At 47.3% G+C, this 17,500-nt stretch overlaps 1 protein-coding gene across 1 annotated transcript in view; it reads right to left on the reverse strand.

Moving 5' to 3' along the window:
• Positions 1 to 110: 110 nt before the first annotated feature.
• Positions 111 to 17,500, reverse strand: part of LOC124013886 (short transient receptor potential channel 5-like) — a 57,218-nt gene continuing 39,828 nt past the window's right edge. Inside the window, exons 13-15 of the mRNA XM_046328437.1 lie at positions 7,140 to 7,335; positions 4,013 to 4,222; positions 111 to 179 (exon numbers count right to left, since the gene is read on the reverse strand). Of these exons, the coding sequence (XP_046184393.1) occupies positions 111 to 179; positions 4,013 to 4,222; positions 7,140 to 7,335 (475 nt within the window). The remainder of the gene's footprint in view (positions 180 to 4,012; positions 4,223 to 7,139; positions 7,336 to 17,500) is intronic.

Here is a 17,500-nt window from a genome sequence, read left to right on the forward strand (position 1 = left end):
AACAGTAGGGAGCTTTGTGTTCACATTGTCCTAAAAAGAACCAGACCGTGTAATTCAATCGACCCGAACTCAGACCACCTTTTGAGATGTTTGACTTCCTTTTAGAATGTTCACAATTTCATTTGTAACAAAAATACCTGATAATGCTGGTTCTGTATCAGGCTGTCTGCATGATGCTCCTGAAAAATAAATTATATACTGGTAAAGCACATTATGTACCAACACACACACACACACACACACACACACACACACACACACACACGCACGCACGCAGGCAGGCAGGCAGGCAGGCAGGCAGGCAGGCAGGCAGGCAGGCAGGCAGGCAGGCAGGCAGGCAGGCAGGCAGGCAGGCAGGCAGGCAGACAGAGACACACACAAACACGGACACAAACACGGACACACACACACACACACACACACACACACACACACACACACACACACACACACACACACACACACACACACACACACACACACACACACACACACACACGCACGCGCGCACGCACGCACGCACGCAGGCAGGCAGGCAGGCAGGCAGGCAGTCAGACAGGCAGACAGAGACACACACACACACACACACACACACACACACACACACACACACACACACACACACACACACACACACACACACACACACACACACACACACACACACACACACACACACACACACGCACGCACACACACACACGCACGCACGCACGCAGGCAGGCAGTCAGACAGGCAGACAGAGACACACACACACACACACACACACACACACACACACACACACACACACACACACACACACACACACACACACACACACACACACACACACACACACACACACACACACACACACACACACACACACACACACACACACTTCGCCCACTCATATCAGCAGCATCAGATGGATTCTTGGTGTTATATAATTCAGCCCACATTTGGACTGTGTCCCAAATCACCCCTCTTCCCTACGTAGTGCACTACAGTCCTCTTCCCTGCTTAGTGCACTACAGAGTCCCATGGGCCCTGGTCAGTGTATATAGGGAATAAGAGTCTGTTTGGAACTCAGGCCAGGTGTGTGTTTTGCTTTAATTTGAGTGAGCAACATGAGATTATGAACAAGTAAATCTCAAGTGTTTTCTTGTGTTTAGAAATGTGTATTTGCAGACATACAGTTGAAGTCAGAAGTTTACATACACCTTATCCAAATACATTTAAACTCACTTTTTCACAATTCCTGACATTTAATCCTAGTAAAAATTCCCTGTCTGAGGTCAGTTAGGATCACCACTTTATTTTAAGAATGGGAAATGTCAGAATAATAGTAGAGAGAATTATTTATTTAAGCTTTTATTTCTTTCATCACATTCCCAGTGGGTCAGGAGTTTACATACACTCAATTAGTATTTGGTAGCATTCCCGTTAAATTGTTTAACTTGGGTCAAACATTTCGGGTAGCCTTCCACAAGCATCCCACAATAAGATGAATTTTGGCCCATTCCTCCTGACAGAGCTGGTCTAACTGAGTCAGGTTTGTAGGCCATCTTGCTCGCACACACTTTTTCAGTTCTGCCCACAAATGTTCAATAGGATTGAGGTCAGGGCTTTGTGATGGCCACTCCAATACCTTGACTTTGTTGTCCTTAAGCCATTTCGCCACAACTTTGGAAGTATGCTTGGAGTCATTGTCCATTTGGAAGACACATTTGTGACCAAGCTTCAACTTCCTGACTGATGTCTTGAGATGTTACTTCAATATATCCACATAATTTTCCTCCCACATGCTGCCATCTATTTTGTAAAGTGCACCAGTCCCTCCTGCAGCAAAGCACCCCCACAACATGATGCCGCCTCCCCCGTGCTTCAAGGTTGGGATGGTGTTCTTCTTCTCCCCCTTTTTCCTCCAAACATAATGATGGTCATTATGGCAAAACAGCTCTGTTTTTGTTTCAACAAACCAGAGGACATTTCTCCAAAAAGTACGATCTTTGTCCCCATGTGCAGTTGCAAACTGTAGTCTGGCTTTTTTATGGCGGTTTTGGAGCAGTGGCTTCTTCCTTGCTGAGCGGCCTTTCAGGTTATGTCGATATAGGACTTGTTTTACTGTGGATATAGATACTTTTGTATCGGTTTCCTCCAGCATCTTCACAAGCTCCTTTGCTGTTGTTCTGGGATTGATTTGCATTTTTCACACCAAAGTACGTTAATCTCTAGGAGACAGAACGCGTCTCCTACCTGAGCGGTATGGCGGCTGCGTGGTCCCATCGTGTTTATACTTGTGTACTATTGTTTGTACATATGAACGTGGTACCTTTAGGCATTTGGACATTGCTCCCAAGGATGAACCACACTCCGGATCCGCCAGAGTCTCCCTCCAAACCGGATCTGCCAGAGTCTCCCTCCAATCCGGATCTGCAAGTCTCCCTCCAATCCGGATCTGCCAGAGTCTCCCTCCAGTCCGGATCCGCCAGAGTCTCCCTCCAGTCCGGATCCGCCAGAGTCTCCCTCCAGTCCGGATCCGCCAGAGTCTCCCTCCAGCCCGGATCCGCCAGAGTCTCCCTCCAGTCCGGATACCAGTGTACGGCTACCAGAGTCTCCCTCCAGTCCGGATCTGCCAGAGTCTCCCTCCAGTCCGGATCCGCCAGAGTCTCCCTCCAGTCCAGAGGCGCCACTCACTCCAGACTCGACCATCAGTCCAGTGGTGTCCTCTAGTCCATGGTTGGCGGTGAGGGTTCCCGCTCCAGAGACATTAAGTAAGTGTGACGAGTCAGAAGTGGAGCGGGGTCCACGTCCCGAGCCAGAACCGCCACCTCGGAGTTATGCCCACCCAGACCCTCCCATATAGGCTTAGGTGTGCGGCCGGGAGTCCGCCCCTGTTGGGGGGTTGAATTGCTATTGATAGATATACAGCTCTGTGTTATTTGATGGGTATACTGACAATGACCAATGTAGCCGATTGGTTGTGCTCTGAGGTGAGCCGTGGCGTGTTGCTCCTGTTGTCCAGGCTGTCTCTCTGATGGTGCTGAAATTGACAGAGCATCCAACTTTATCCTTTCATCGCGTTGACTGTCTGTAGCCTGTCCATGGTTCTGAATCGATAGTTAAGTTGACTGTCTGTAGCCTGTCCATGGTTCTGAATCGATAGTTACAGTATGTGCTGTTTTAATGAGTACGTCTTGCATTACCAGTGTATGGCTACCAGTGTACGGCTACCAGTGTATGGCTACCAGAGTACGTCTACCAGTGTATGGCTACCAGAGTACGGCTACCAGTGTACGGCTACCAGAGTACGGCTACCAGAGTACGGCTACCAGAGTATGGCTACCAGAGTACGGCTACCAGTGTACGGCTACCAGAGAATGGCTACCAGTGTACTTCTACCAGTGTACGGCTACCAGAGTATGGCTACCAGTGTACTGCTACCAGAGTACATCTACCAGTGTATGGCTACCAGAGTATGGCTACCAGTGTACGGCTACCAGAGTACATCTACCAGTGTACGGCTACCAGAGTATGGCTACTAAGTGTACTTCTACCAGTGTATGGCTACCAGTGTATGGCTACCAGTGTACGGCTACCAGAGTACATCTACCAGTGTATGGCTACCAGTGTATGGCTACCAGAGTACGGCTACCAGTGTACGGCTACCAGTGTACGGCTACCAGTGTACGGCTACCAGTGTACGGCTACCAGAGTATGGCTACCAGAGTACGGCTTCCAGTGTACGGCTACCAGAGTACGGCTACGTTTCAGAACAGTAGTAGGACCTATCTACCTTGTATTATTAGGGCTCTAAAGCGATTGGTTGTGCCCCCTCGGGCATGGCATCCTCTGTGTGTGTGTGTGTGTGTGTGTGTGTGTGTGTGTGTGTGTGTGTGTGTGTGTGTGTGTGTGTGTGTGTGTGTGTGTGTGTGTGTGTGTGTGTGTGTGTGTGTGTGTGTGTGTGTGTGTGTGTGTGTGTGTGTGTGTGTGTGTTGCATGCATTTATGTGTTTGTATCTTCTTACCGGGAACTTTCGTAGGTCGTGGTGTTTGTCTGTGTCGTCAGCAGGGGGCGCTCCTCTCCTACAGAGTCGATGGTGAACCCACAGACAGAGGTACCACACTGACTTAGGACTGGGGACGATGTTGAAGGGAGGGGGCAGAGTACCACCCTCGTCAAAATAACTCATCCATAACTTGGTCCGGGCAAACTTCCACTCTATATCTGCATGGTCCTGGAGGAGAGAGAGGGGCATGAGGGGAGAAGTAGGAGAAAGAGAGGGGGATGAGGGGGAGAAGTAGGAGAGAGAGAGGGGAGATGTGGTGAGAGATAGGGGGAGATGTGGGAGAGAGAGAGGGGGATGAGGGGAGAAGTAGGAGAGAGGGGGTGAGGGGGAGATGTGGGAGAGAGAGAGGGGGATGAGGGGAGAAGTAGGAGAGAGAGAGGGGTGAGGGGAGATGTGGGAGAGAGAGAGGGGATGAGGGGAGAAGTAGGAGAGAGAGAGGGGTGAGGGGGAGAAGTGGGAGAGAGAGAGGGGTGAGGGGGAGATGTGGGAGAGAGAGAGGGGGATGAGGGGAGAAGTAGGAGAGAGAGAGGGGGTGAGGGGGAGATGTGGGAGAGAGAGAGGGTGATGAGGGGAGAAGTAGGAGAGAGAGAGGGGGTGAGGGGGAGATGTGGGAGTGAGAGAGGGGGATGAGGGGAGAAGTAGGAGAGATAGAGGGGGTGAGGGGGAGATGTGGGAGAGAGAGAGGGGGATGAGGGGAGAAGTAGGAGAGAGAGGGGGATGAGGGAGTGAAGTAGAGAGAGAGAGGGGGATGTGGGAGAGAGAGAGGGGGATGAGGGGAGAAGTAGGAGAGAGGGGGGGGAGGGGGGAGATGTGGGAGAGAGAGAGAGAGGGGATGAGGGGAGAAGTAGGGAGTGTGAGAGGGGGATGAGGGGGAGAAGTAGGAGAGATCGAGGGGGATGAGGGGAGAAGTAGGAGAGAGAGAGGGGGATGAGGGGGAGAAGTAGGAGAGAGAGGGGGATGAGGGGAGAAGTAGGAGAGAGAAGGGGATGAGGGGAGAAGTAGGAGAGAGAGGGGGCGATGAGGGGGAGATGAGGGAGAGAGAGAGGGATGAGGGGAGGAGAGAGAGAGGGAGATGAGGGGGATGAGGGGGAGAGAGATTGGGGATGAGGGGAGAAGTGGGAGAGAGAGAGGGGGATGAGGGGGAGAAGTGGGAGAGAGGGAGGAGAATAAATTATTTGGTCAATCAGTCAATCAATGGCTTTAGTTTGTACAGGATACTTTGATACTGAGATAATACAATGGAACTCACTGAGATAATACAATGGAACTCACTGAGATAATACAATGGAACTCACTGAGATAATACAATTGAACTCACTGAGATAATACAATGGAACTTATCAGCACTGAGATAATACAATGGAACTCACTGAGATAATACAATGGAACTCACTGAGATAATACAATGGAACTCACTGAGATAATACAATGGAACTCACTGAGATAATACAATGGAACTCACTGAGATAATACAATGGAACTCACTGAGATAATACAATGGAACTCACTGAGATAATACAATGGAACTCACTGAGATAATACAATGGAACTCACTGAGATAATACAATGGAACTCACTGAGATAATACAATGGAATTCACTGAGATAATACAATGGAACTCACTACAATGGAAGATAATACAATGGAACTCACTGAGATAATACAATGGAACTCACTGAGATAATACAATGGAACTCACTGAGATAATACAATGGAACTCACTGAGATAATACAATGGAACTCACTGAGATAATACAATGGAACTCACTGAGATAATACAATGGAACTCACTGAGATACAATAATACAATGGAACTCACTGAGATAATACAATGGAACTCACTGAGATAATACAATGGAACTCACTGAGATAATACAATGGAACTCACTGAGACAATACAATGGAACTCACTGAGATAATACAATGGAACTCACTGAGATAATACAATGGAACTCACTGAGATAATACAATGGAACTCACTGAGATAATACAATGGAACTCACTGAGATAATACAATGGAACTCACTGAGATAATACAATGGAACTCACTGAGACAATACAATGGAACTCACTGAGATAATACAATGGAACTTATCAGCACTGAGATAATACAATGGAACTCACTGAGATAATACAATGGAACTCACTGAGATAATACAATGGAACTCACTGAGATAATACAATGGAACTCACTGAGACAATACAATGGAACTCACTGAGATAATACAATGGAACTCACTGAGATAATACAATGGAACTCACTGAGATAATACAATGGAACTCACTGAGATAATACAATGGAACTCACTGAGATAATACAATGGAACTCACTGAGATAATACAATGGAACTCACTGAGATAATACAATGGAACTCACTGAGATAATACAATGGAACTCACTGAGATAATACAATGGAACTCACTGAGATAATACAATGGAACTCACTGAGATAATACAATGGAACTCACTGAGATAATACAATGGAACTCACTGAGATAATACAATGGAACTCACTGAGATAATACAATGGAACTCACTGAGATAATACAATGGAACTCACTGAGATAATACAATGGAACTCACTGAGATAATACAATGGAACTCACTGAGATAATACAATGGAACTCACTGAGATAATACAATGGAACTCACTGAGATAATACAATGGAACTCACTGAGATAATACAATGGAACTCACTGAGATAATACAATGGAACTTATCAGCACTGAGATAATACAATGGAATTCACTGAGATAATACAATGGAACTCACTGAGATAATACAATGGAACTCACTGAGATAATACAATGGAACTCACTGAGATAATACAATGGAACTCACTGAGATAATACAATGGAACTCACTGAGACAATACAATGGAACTCACTGAGATAATACAATGGAACTCACTGAGATAATACAATGGAACTCACTGAGATAATACAATGGAACTTCAATGGAGAATTATTAGATGTTTAATAGCAGCACTACTCACAGCTATGAGTTGATAGTCGTTCCTGGTGGCTATTAATCAGTCAGTCAATGAATCAATCAATATATATATAAACGGTAGTACTACTCACAGCGATGAGTTGGTAGGAGTTGTTCATCATGGCGATCAACATGTTGAGCAGAACCACCAGAGAGATGACGTTGTAGGTTCCGAACATGGTGGCCCCCACAAACTCAGTGAACTCATGACGAGCTTTAACGTTAGTCACATACAGGTTTAACAGGCCAAAGACGGACCAGAACAGAGACTGGAGAGTCTCAAATAGCCTGGAGAAGGAGAGAGAGAGAGAGGGAGAGAGAGAGAGAAAGAGAGGGAGAGAGAGAGAGGGAGAGAGAGAAAAAGAGAGAGAGAGAGAGGGAGAGAGAGGGGGGAGGGAGAGAAAGAGAGAGAGAGAGAGAGGGAGAGAGAGAGGGAGGGAGAGAGAGGGAGAGAGGGAGAGAGAGAGAGGGAGGGAGAGAAAGAGAGAGAGAGAGAGAGAGAGAGAGAGAAAGAGTTAGAGGGAGAGAAAGAGAGAGAGAGAGAGGGAGGGAGAGAAAGAGAGAGAGAGAGGGAGGGAGAGAAAGAGAGAGAGAGGGAGAGAGAGGGAGGGAGAGAAAGAGAGAGGGGAGAGAGAGAGAGAGAGAGGGAGAGAGAGAGAGAGAGAGGGAGGGAGAGAAAGAGAGAGAGAGAGAGAGAGAGAGAGAGAGAGAGAGAGAGAGGAGAGAGAGAGAGAGAGAGAAAGAGTTAGAGGGAGAGAAAGAGAGAGAGAGAGGGAGGGAGAGAAAGAGAGAGAGAGAGGGAGGGAGAGAAAGAGAGAGAGAGGGAGAGAGAGGGAGGGAGAGAAAGAGAGAGGGAGAGAGAGAGAGAGAGGGAGAGAAAGAGAGAGAGAGAGAGAGAGAGAGAGAGAGAGAGAGAGAGAGAGAGAGAGAGAGAGAGAGAGAGAGAGAGAGAGAGAGAGAGAAAGAAAGAAAGAAAGAAAGAAAGAGTTAGAGGGAGAGAGAGAGAGAGAAAGAGAGAGATGAGAGACCGATCAGGCCAAAAATCAAAAATAGACAAGACTACCTGGAGAGGGAGAGAGAGAGATAGGGAGAGAGCATATATATATATATATACATACACATATCCACATATATATACATATACATGTACACACACATATATATATCATACAGTGGGGAGAACAAGTATGCAAATTAATTTCTGAAAAATCATACAAAATCAAACCTATGATAAAAAAATTACAGACCTCTACATGCTTTGTAAGTAGGAAAACCTGCAAAAACGGCAGTGTATCAAATACTTGTTCTCCCCACTGTACATGTATTGTGTAACATGAAGTCCTATGCGTGTCATCTGATGAAGATCATCAAAGGTTACGGATTCATTTGTATCTCTTTCTGCTTTTTGTGACTCCTCTCTTTGGCTGGAAAAATGGCCGTGTTTTTCTGTGACTTGGCTCTGACCTAACATAAATGTTTGGTTTGCTTTCGTCGTAAAGCCTTTTTAAAATCAGACACTGTGGCTGGATTAAAGAGATTTTTATCTTTAAAATGGTGTAAAATACTTGTATGCTTGATTAATTTTAATTAGGAGATTTTTGTTGTTTTGAATTTGGCGCCCTGCAGTTTCACTGACGAGGTGGGATGCTATCTTCCACGTACCCTAGAGAGGTTAAAGTTAGTGAGGGAGAACTGCAGAGAACTGGAAGGAAAGGCAGCCAAAGGGGGTGTTGACTTTGGGGATGACCAGTGAAATATACCTGCTGGAGCGCATGCTACGGGTGGGTGTTGCTATGGTGACCAGTGAGCTGAGATAAGGCGGGGCTTTACATAGCAAAGACTTATAGATGACCTGGAGCCAGTGGTTTGGTGACGGATATGTAGTGAGGGCCAGCCAACGAGAGCATACAGGTCGCAGTGGTGGGTAGTATATGGGGCTTTGGTGACAAAACGGATGGCACTGTGATAGACTACATCTAGTTTTACGAGTAGAGTATTGGAGGCTATTTTATAGATGACATCATCGAAGTTAAGGATTTGGTAGGATAGTCAGTTTTACGAGGGTATGTTTGGCAGCATGAGTGGAGGAGGCTTTGTTGCGAAATAGGAAGCCAATTCAAGATTTAATTTTGGATTGGAGATGCTTAATGTGAGTCTGGAACGAGAGTTTACAGTCTAAGTAGACACCTAGATATTTGTAGTTGTCCACATACATACCACTCTGGGACCTATGGTGTCACAAGTCTGACCACTCTGGGACCTATAGTAGCACCAGTCTGACCACTCTGGGACCTGCCACCAGTCTGACCACTCTGGGACCTGTGGTGCCACCAGTCTGACCACTCTGGGACCTGTGGTGCCACCAGTCTGACCGCTCTGGGACCTGCCACCAGTCTGACCACTCTGGGACCTGTGGTGCCACCAGTCTGACCACTATGGGACCTTTGGTGCCACCAGTCTGACTACTCTGGGACCTGCCTGTCATGTTTTGTCATTTATTATCATGTCTTGTCCCTGTGCTCCCCATTCTATTCGTTTCCCTCTGCTGGTCTTATTAGGTTCTTTCCCTCTTTCTATCCCTCTCTCTCCCCCTCCCTCTCTCACTCTCTCGCTCTCTCTTCTCTCTATCGTTCCGTTCCTGCTCCCAGCTGTTCCTATTCCCCTAATCATCATTTAGCCTTCCCACATTTGTTCCCGATCCTTTTCCCTGATTAGAGTCCCTATTTCTCTCCTTGTTATTCGTTTCTGCCCTGTCGGTTCCTTGTCTAGAATTCACCGTGCTGTGTTTGTGTATCGCCCTGTCGTGTCGTGTTTTCCTCAGATGCTGCGTGGTGAGCAGGTGTCTGAGTCTGTCTGGTTCAAGTGCCTTCCCGAGGCAACCTGCTGTTCACCTGCTGTTCAAGATCGAGTCTCCAGTTTGTCCTCGTCATTTCGAGTGAAAGTTGTGTTTTTTGATTGTATTTACTTTACTGGATTAAAGACTCTGTTTTCGCCAAGTCGCTTTTGGGTCCTCTTTCACCTGCATGACAGAAGGAACCGACCAAGGAATGGACCCAGCGACTTCAGACGCTCGTTACACTGCCGTCGAGATCCAAGGAGCCATGCTCGGCAGACACGAGCAGGAATTGTCTGCTGCTCGCCATGCCGTGGAGAACCTGGCCGCTCAGGTTTCCGACCTCTCTGGACAGTTCCAGAGTCTACGTCTCGTGCCACCTGTTACTTCCTGGCCTGCCGAGCCTCCAGAACCTAGGGTTAATAACCCACCTTGCTACTCCGGGCAGCCCACTGAGTGCCGCTCATTTCTCACGCAGTGTGAGATTGTGTTCTCTCTCCAACCCAACACATACTCTAGAGAGAGCTCGGGTTGCTTACGTCATTTCACTCCTTACTGGCCGGGCTCGAGAATGGGGCACAGCTATCTGGGAGGCAAGGGCTGATTGCTCTAACAAGTTCCAGAACTTTAAAGAGGAGATGATTCGGGTTTTTGACCGTTCAGTTTTGGTAGGGAGGCTTCTAGGGCCCTGGCTTCCTTATGCCAAGGTGAACGGTCCATAACGGATTATTCTATTGAGTTTCGCACTCTTGCTGCCTCTAGTGAGTGGAACGAGCCGGCGCTGCTCGCTCGTTTTCTGGAGGGACTCCACGCAGTGGTTAGGATGATCTCTCCCGGGAGGTTCCTTCAGATGTGGACTTTGATTGCTCTCGCCATCCGCATAGAACGACAGGCAGATCTTCGTCACCGGGCTCGTGGAAGAGAGCTCGCATCAACGGTGTTCCTGCTCCGCATCACAACCATCTCCTCCTCTGGCTCAGAGACTGAGCCCATGCAGCTGGGAGGGATTCGCATCTCGACTAAGGAGAGGGAACGGAGGATCACCAACCGCCTGTGCCTCTATTGCGGAGTTGCTGGACATTTTGTTAATTCATGTCCAGTAAAAGCCAGAGCTCATCTGTAAGCGGAGGGCTACAGGTGAGCGCAACTACTCAAGTCTCTCCATCAAAAATCCTGTACTATTTTTGTCGGTCCATCTACGCTGGACCGGTTCGGGTGCTACATGTAGTGCCTTGATAGACTCTGGGGCTGAGGGTTGTTTCATGGACGAAGCATGGGTTCGGAAACATGACATTCCTTTCAGAGAGTTAGATAAGCCTACGCCCATGTTCGCCTTAGATGGTAGTCATCTTCCCAGTATCAGATTTGAGACACTACCTTTAACCCTCACAGTATCTGGTAACCACAGTGAGACTATTTCTTTTTTGATTTTCCGTTCACCGTTTACACCTGTTGTTTTGGGTCATCCCTGGCTAGTATGTCATAATCCTTCTATTAATTGGTCTAGTAATTCTATCCTATCCTGGAACGTTTCTTGTCATGTGAAGTGTTTAATGTCTGCCATCCCTCCCGTTTCTTCTGTCCCTACTTCTCAGGAGGAACCTGGCGATTTGACAGGAGTGCCGGAGGAATATCATGATCTGCGCACGGTCTTCAGTCGGTCCCGAGCCAACTCCCTTCCTCCTCACCGGTCGTATGATTGTAGTATTGATCTCCTTCCGGGGACCACTCCTCCTCGGGGTAGACTATACTCTCTGTCGGCTCCTGAACGTAAGGCTCTCGAGGATTATTTGTCTGTGTCTCTTGACGCCGGTACCATAGTTCCTTCTTCCTCTCCCGGCCGGGGCGGGGTTCTTTTTTGTTAAGAAGAAGGACGGTACTCTGCGCCCCTGCGTGATTATCGAGGCTGAATGACATAACGGTTAAGAATCGTTATCCGCTTCCCCTTATGTCATCAGCCTTCGAGATTCTGCAGGGAGCCAGGTGCTTTACTGTTGGACTCGTAACGCTTACCATCTCGTGCGCATCAGAGAGGGGGACGAGTGGAAAACGGCGTTTAACACTCCGTTAGGCATTTTGAGTACCGGGTTCTGCCGTTCGGTCTCGCCAATGCGCCAGCTGTTTTTCAGGCATTAGTTAATGATGTTCTGAGAGACATGCTGAACATCTTTTTGTTTTTGTCTATCTTGACGATATCCTGATTTTTTTTCTCCGTCACCGAGATTCATGTTCTGTGCACGTTCGACGTGTTCTACAGCGCCTTTTAGAGAATTGTCTCTACGTAAAGGCTGAGAAGTGCTCTTTCATGTCTCCTCCGTTACTTTTCGGTTCCGTTATTTCCGCTGAAGGCATTCAGATGGATTCCGCTAAGGTCCAAGCTGTCAGTGATTGGCCCGTTCCAAGGTCACGTGTCGAGTTGCAGCGCTTTTAGGTTTCGCTAATTTCTATCGGCGTTTCATTCGTAATTTCGGTCAAGTTGCTGCCCCTCTCACAGCTCTTACTTCTGTCAAGACGTGTTTTAAGTGGTCCGGTTCCGCCCAGGGAGCTTTTGATCTTCTAAAAGAACGTTTTACGTCGCTCTATCCTCGTTACTCCTGACGTCACTAGACAATTCATTGTCGAGGTTGACGCTTCAGAGGTAGGCGTGGGAGCCATTCTATCCCAGCGCTTCCAGTCTGACGATAAGGTTCATCCTTGCGCTTATTTTCTCATCGCCTGTCGCCATCTGAGCGCAACTATGATGTGGGTAATCGTGAACTGCTCGCCATCCGCTTAGCCCTAGGCGAATGGCGACAGTGGTTGGAGGGACCCGTTCCTTTTGTCGTTTGGACAGACCATAAGAACCTTGAGTACATCCGTTCTGCCAAACGACTTAATGCCCGTCAAGCTTCGTTGGGCGTTGTTTCGCTTCGTTTCGAGTTTGTGATTTCTTACCGTCCGGGTAGCAAGAACATCAAGCCTGATGCCTTATCCCGTCTGTTTAGTTCTTCTGTGGCTTCTACTGATCCCGAGGGGATTCTTCCTTATGGGCGTGTTGTCGGGTTAACAGTCTGGGGAATTGAAAGACAGGTTAAGCAAGCACTCACGCACACTGCCGCCGCTCGCGCTTGTCCTAGTAACCTCCTTTCGTTCCTGTTTCCACTGTCTGGCTGTTCTTCAGTGGGCTCACTCTGCCAAGTTAGCTGGTCATCCCGGTGTTCGAGGCACTCTTGCGTCTATTCGCCAGCGCTTTTGGTGGCCGACTCAGGAGCGTGACACGCGCCCGTTTCGTGGCTGCTTGTTCGGGACTGCGCGCAGACTAAGTCGGTAACTCTCCTCCTGCCGGTCGTCTCAGACCGCTCCCATTCCTTCGACCATGGTCTCACATCGCCCTAGACTTCATTACCGGTCTGCCTTTGTCTGCGGGGAAGACAGATTCTTACGGGGTTGTCGATAGGTTCTCTAAGGCGGCACATTTCATTCCCTCGCTTAAACTTCCCTTCCGCTAAGGAGACGGCACAAATCATTATCGAGAATGTATTCAGAATTCATGGCCTCCCGTTAGACGCCGTTTCAGACAGAGGCCCGCAATTCACGTCACAGTTTTGGAGGGAGTTCTGTCGTTTGATTGGTGCGTCCGTCAGTCTCTCTTCCGGGTTTCATCCCCAGTCTAACGGTCAAGCAGAGAGGGCCAATCAGACGATTGGTCGCATACTACGCAGCCTTTCTTTCAGAAACCCTGCGTCTTGGGCAGAACAGCTCCCCTGGGCAGAATACGCTCACAATTCGCTTCCCTTCGTCTGCTACCGGGTTATCTCCGTTTCAGAGTAGTCTGGGTTACCAGCCTCCTCTGTTCTCATCCCAGCTTGCCGAGTCCAGGTTCCCTCCGCTCAAGCGTTTGTCCAACGTTGTGAGCGCACCTGGAGGAGGGTGAGGTCTGCACTGTCGTTACAGGGCACAGACTGTGAGAGCCGCCAATAAACGCAGGATTAAGAGTCCTAGGTATTGTTGCGGCCAGAGAGTGTGGCTTTCCACTCGCAACCTTCCTCTTACGACAGCTTCTCGTAAGTTGACTCCGCGGTTCATTGGTCCGTTCCGTGTCTCCCAGGTCGTCAATCCCTGCCCGCTGTGCGATTGCTTCTTCCGCGACATCTTCGTCGCGTCCATCCTGTCTTCCATGTCTCCTGTGTCAAGCCCTTTCTTCGCACTCCCGTTCGTCTTCCCCCCCCTCCCGTCCTTGTCGAGAGCGCACCTATTTACAAGGTACATAAGATCATGGACATGCGTTCTCGGGGACGGGGTCACCAATACTTAGTGGATTGGGAGGGTTACGGTCCTGAGGAGAGGAGTTGGGTTCCGTCTCGGACGTGCTGGACCGTTCACTCATTGATGATTTCCTCCGTTGCCGCCAGGATTCCTCCTCGAGTGCGCCAGGAGGCGCTCGGTGAGTGGGGGGTACTGTCATGTTTTGTCATTTATTATCATGTCTTGTCCCTGTGCTCCCCATTCTATTCGTTTCCCTCTGCTGGTCTTATTAGGTTCTTTCCTCTTTCTATCCCTCTCTCTCCCCCTCCCTCTCTCACTCTCTCGCTCTCTCTTCTCTCTATCGTTCCGTTCCTGCTCCCAGCTGTTCCTATTCCCCCTAATCATCATTTAGCCTTCCCACACCTGTTCCCGATCCTTTTCCCTGATTAGAGTCCCTATTTCTCTCCTTGTTATTCGTTTCTGCCCTGTCGGTTCCTTGTCTAGAATTCACCGTGCTGTGTTTGTGTATCGCCCTGTCGTGTCGTGTTTTCCTCAGATGCTGCGTGGTGAGCAGGTGTCTGAGTCTGTCTGGTTCAAGTGCCTTCCCGAGGCAACCTGCTGTTCACCTGCTGTTCAAGATCGAGTCTCCAGTTTGTCCTCGTCATTTCGAGTGAAAGTTGTGTTTTTTGATTGTATTTACTTTACTGGATTAAAGACTCTGTTTTCGCCAAGTCGCTTTTGGGTCCTCTTTCACCTGCATGACACTGCCACCAGTCTGACCACTCTGGGACCTGTGGTGCCACCAGTCTGACCACTCTGGGACCTATAGTGCTACCAGTCTGACCACTCTGGGACCTATAGTGCCACCAGTCTGCTTGCAGTTGTCAGTTATCAACTGTGGATGATCAGGACTTTATTCAGGAACATTTCTTGGGCTAACTTTGATTTGTCAAGTAGGTGCGATGCGCAGACTGTGTTTGACCTCGTGAATTTTGAGATGTCTGAGTTTAACTTCATGGAAAACGTGTTGTTCAAACCTACGATGGTGCAGCTGTAATGGAATGTATCTGCTATTTGTATTTACAGCTAAGTCCCCTCCCGTTCCCTGATTAAGAGGTGATGACCACTCCACTACCATTGTCAACTCTCTCCTGACATGAACTGAAGCCACGTCTCATGTGCCCGGTCATCTACTGGCACGCTGAATGTTTCCTCTCCAAGCACTATGAGGACCCCTATCAATGTTCTGTCATTACTGTATGTAGAGTCAATCACAAACACAAACACGTTATTACACATCAGTATTTTACTCCTTGCTTGGTCTAAATCATTCTGAGGTCTTTTGTCTAACTGTCTAGTGATACGTTTTCTTGTCTTCCCAGTCAAATCCTGTCCTGCACTGAAGTCAAGCCTCTGAACACCTCATGCTTCACACCCTCATTCAATCACTGCTGTGATCCCAATACTGTATAAGTAGCCTTCTCATTCCCCTTCCCAATGTTATTGTACTATACATGTCTTTATTAAATGCTTTAGGTTAAAATCATTGCTCTTTGACGATTTTGAAAAAACCCTTTGTCGTCCTCTTGTGATCCACGCCTATACCGTGGGTCTCCCATCCTCCTCAATTTGTCAGGTCACCAGCCTCCACTGATACAAGTGTAGTTGAAAATTTAAGACTGGATCACATGACAGATAGCCATGTGAGTGAGAGGTGCACGCAGCCGGAGAAGGGAATTATAATTATTATATTCAGCCCAAGAACACACTGACCACAAAAGGCATGGATTTCTTCAGGGGGCGTTACGGCCACACAAAGGGGATGCAGCCGGGAAATTTGAGGCATTATCAAGTGCTTGTCAAATTGTGAATGAGAGACTGATGAAGTGTGTACAGTCTGTGCAATACAAAAACTAAGCAGAGCTAGTGCCTTTCAAGCAACTTTTTTCAAATCATCATTATTTATACAGCCTTACAATGTATTACAAATCTAAACATATGTTTGTATCACAACTAAAGTTACGTTAATAAGTCTAAATTAAGCATTTAGGATGTTTCTTTGTTGACCTCTCAACACAGAATAGCCGCATGTGCGCCCTCCCTCAAACCTCTTGGAGAAAATATAATTTATATTTTATTCAGCTATGTTCAATTGTACTATTCATACTATAAAATAATATAATGCCACAGAATTCTGAGCAAGTCTTGTCTGCCTAATGAACTGGTGTAGCACTCAACCACCAGTCACAACCAGATCAGGACCCGAACATAAGGACTGACTCAGAGGATGCTGTTCTTCTGAAAATAGACCACATTTTCTTCACATCATGTTTCTTTAGACCTGTCTAAAATAAATGATGGATTTATTGTGGAGGTGTAGACTATATTACATGGATTTACTTTTGACTTTTTAAAACGTAGATGTTCCAAAGGTCTGTTAATTAATTATCAGTGGTGTGTGTGGAAGCCAGGAGATTCTAAATGTGTTAATGTTAATTAACTGTCAGCTACCGTTTGATTGGCAGCTAATTGCTTGACCAATCACCAATTGACAAAATGTCATGCCGTATCACTAGAACATTCTGCAGCACCCGGCCTCACCCTATTAGAATCTCAAGTCAAATGTCTACTGTTTGCTGATGATCTGGTGCTTCTGTCCAGAACCAAGGAGGGCCTACAACTGCACCTAGATCTTCTGCAAAGATTCTGTCAAACCTGGACCCTGACAGTAAATCTCAGTAAGAACAAAATAATGGTGTTCCAAAAAAGGTCCAGTTGCCAGGCCCACAAATACAAATTCCATCTAGACACTGTTGCCCTAGAGCACACAACAAACTATACATACCTCAGCCTAAACATCTGAGCCACAGATAACTTCCATAAAACTGTGAACGATCTGAGAGACAAGGCAAGAAGGGGCCTTCTACGCCATCAAGAATGATATAAAACTCGACATCCCAGTTAGGATCTACCTAAAATCAGTTATAGAACACATTGCCCTTTATGGTTGTGAGGTCTGGGGTCCGCTCACCAACAAAGAACTCACAAAATGGGACAAACACCAAACTGAAACTGAATTCTGCAAAAATATCCTCTGTGTACAAGGTAAATCACCAAATTATGCATGCAGAACAGAATTAGGCTGATACCAGCTAATTATCAAAATCCAGAAAAGAGACGTTAAATTCTACAACCACCTAAATGGAAGTGATTCACAAACCTTCCGTAACAAAGCCATCACCTACAGAGAGATGAACCTGGAGAAGAGTCCTCTAAGCAAGCTGGTCCTGGGGCTCTGTTCACAAACACAAACAGACCCCACAGAGCCCCAGGACAACAACACAATTACACGCAACCAAATCATGAAAATATAATTACTTGACACATTGGAAATAA

Source organism: Oncorhynchus gorbuscha, linkage group LG25 (assembly GCF_021184085.1).
Source record: "Oncorhynchus gorbuscha isolate QuinsamMale2020 ecotype Even-year linkage group LG25, OgorEven_v1.0, whole genome shotgun sequence".
NCBI lineage: Eukaryota > Metazoa > Chordata > Actinopteri > Salmoniformes > Salmonidae > Oncorhynchus > Oncorhynchus gorbuscha.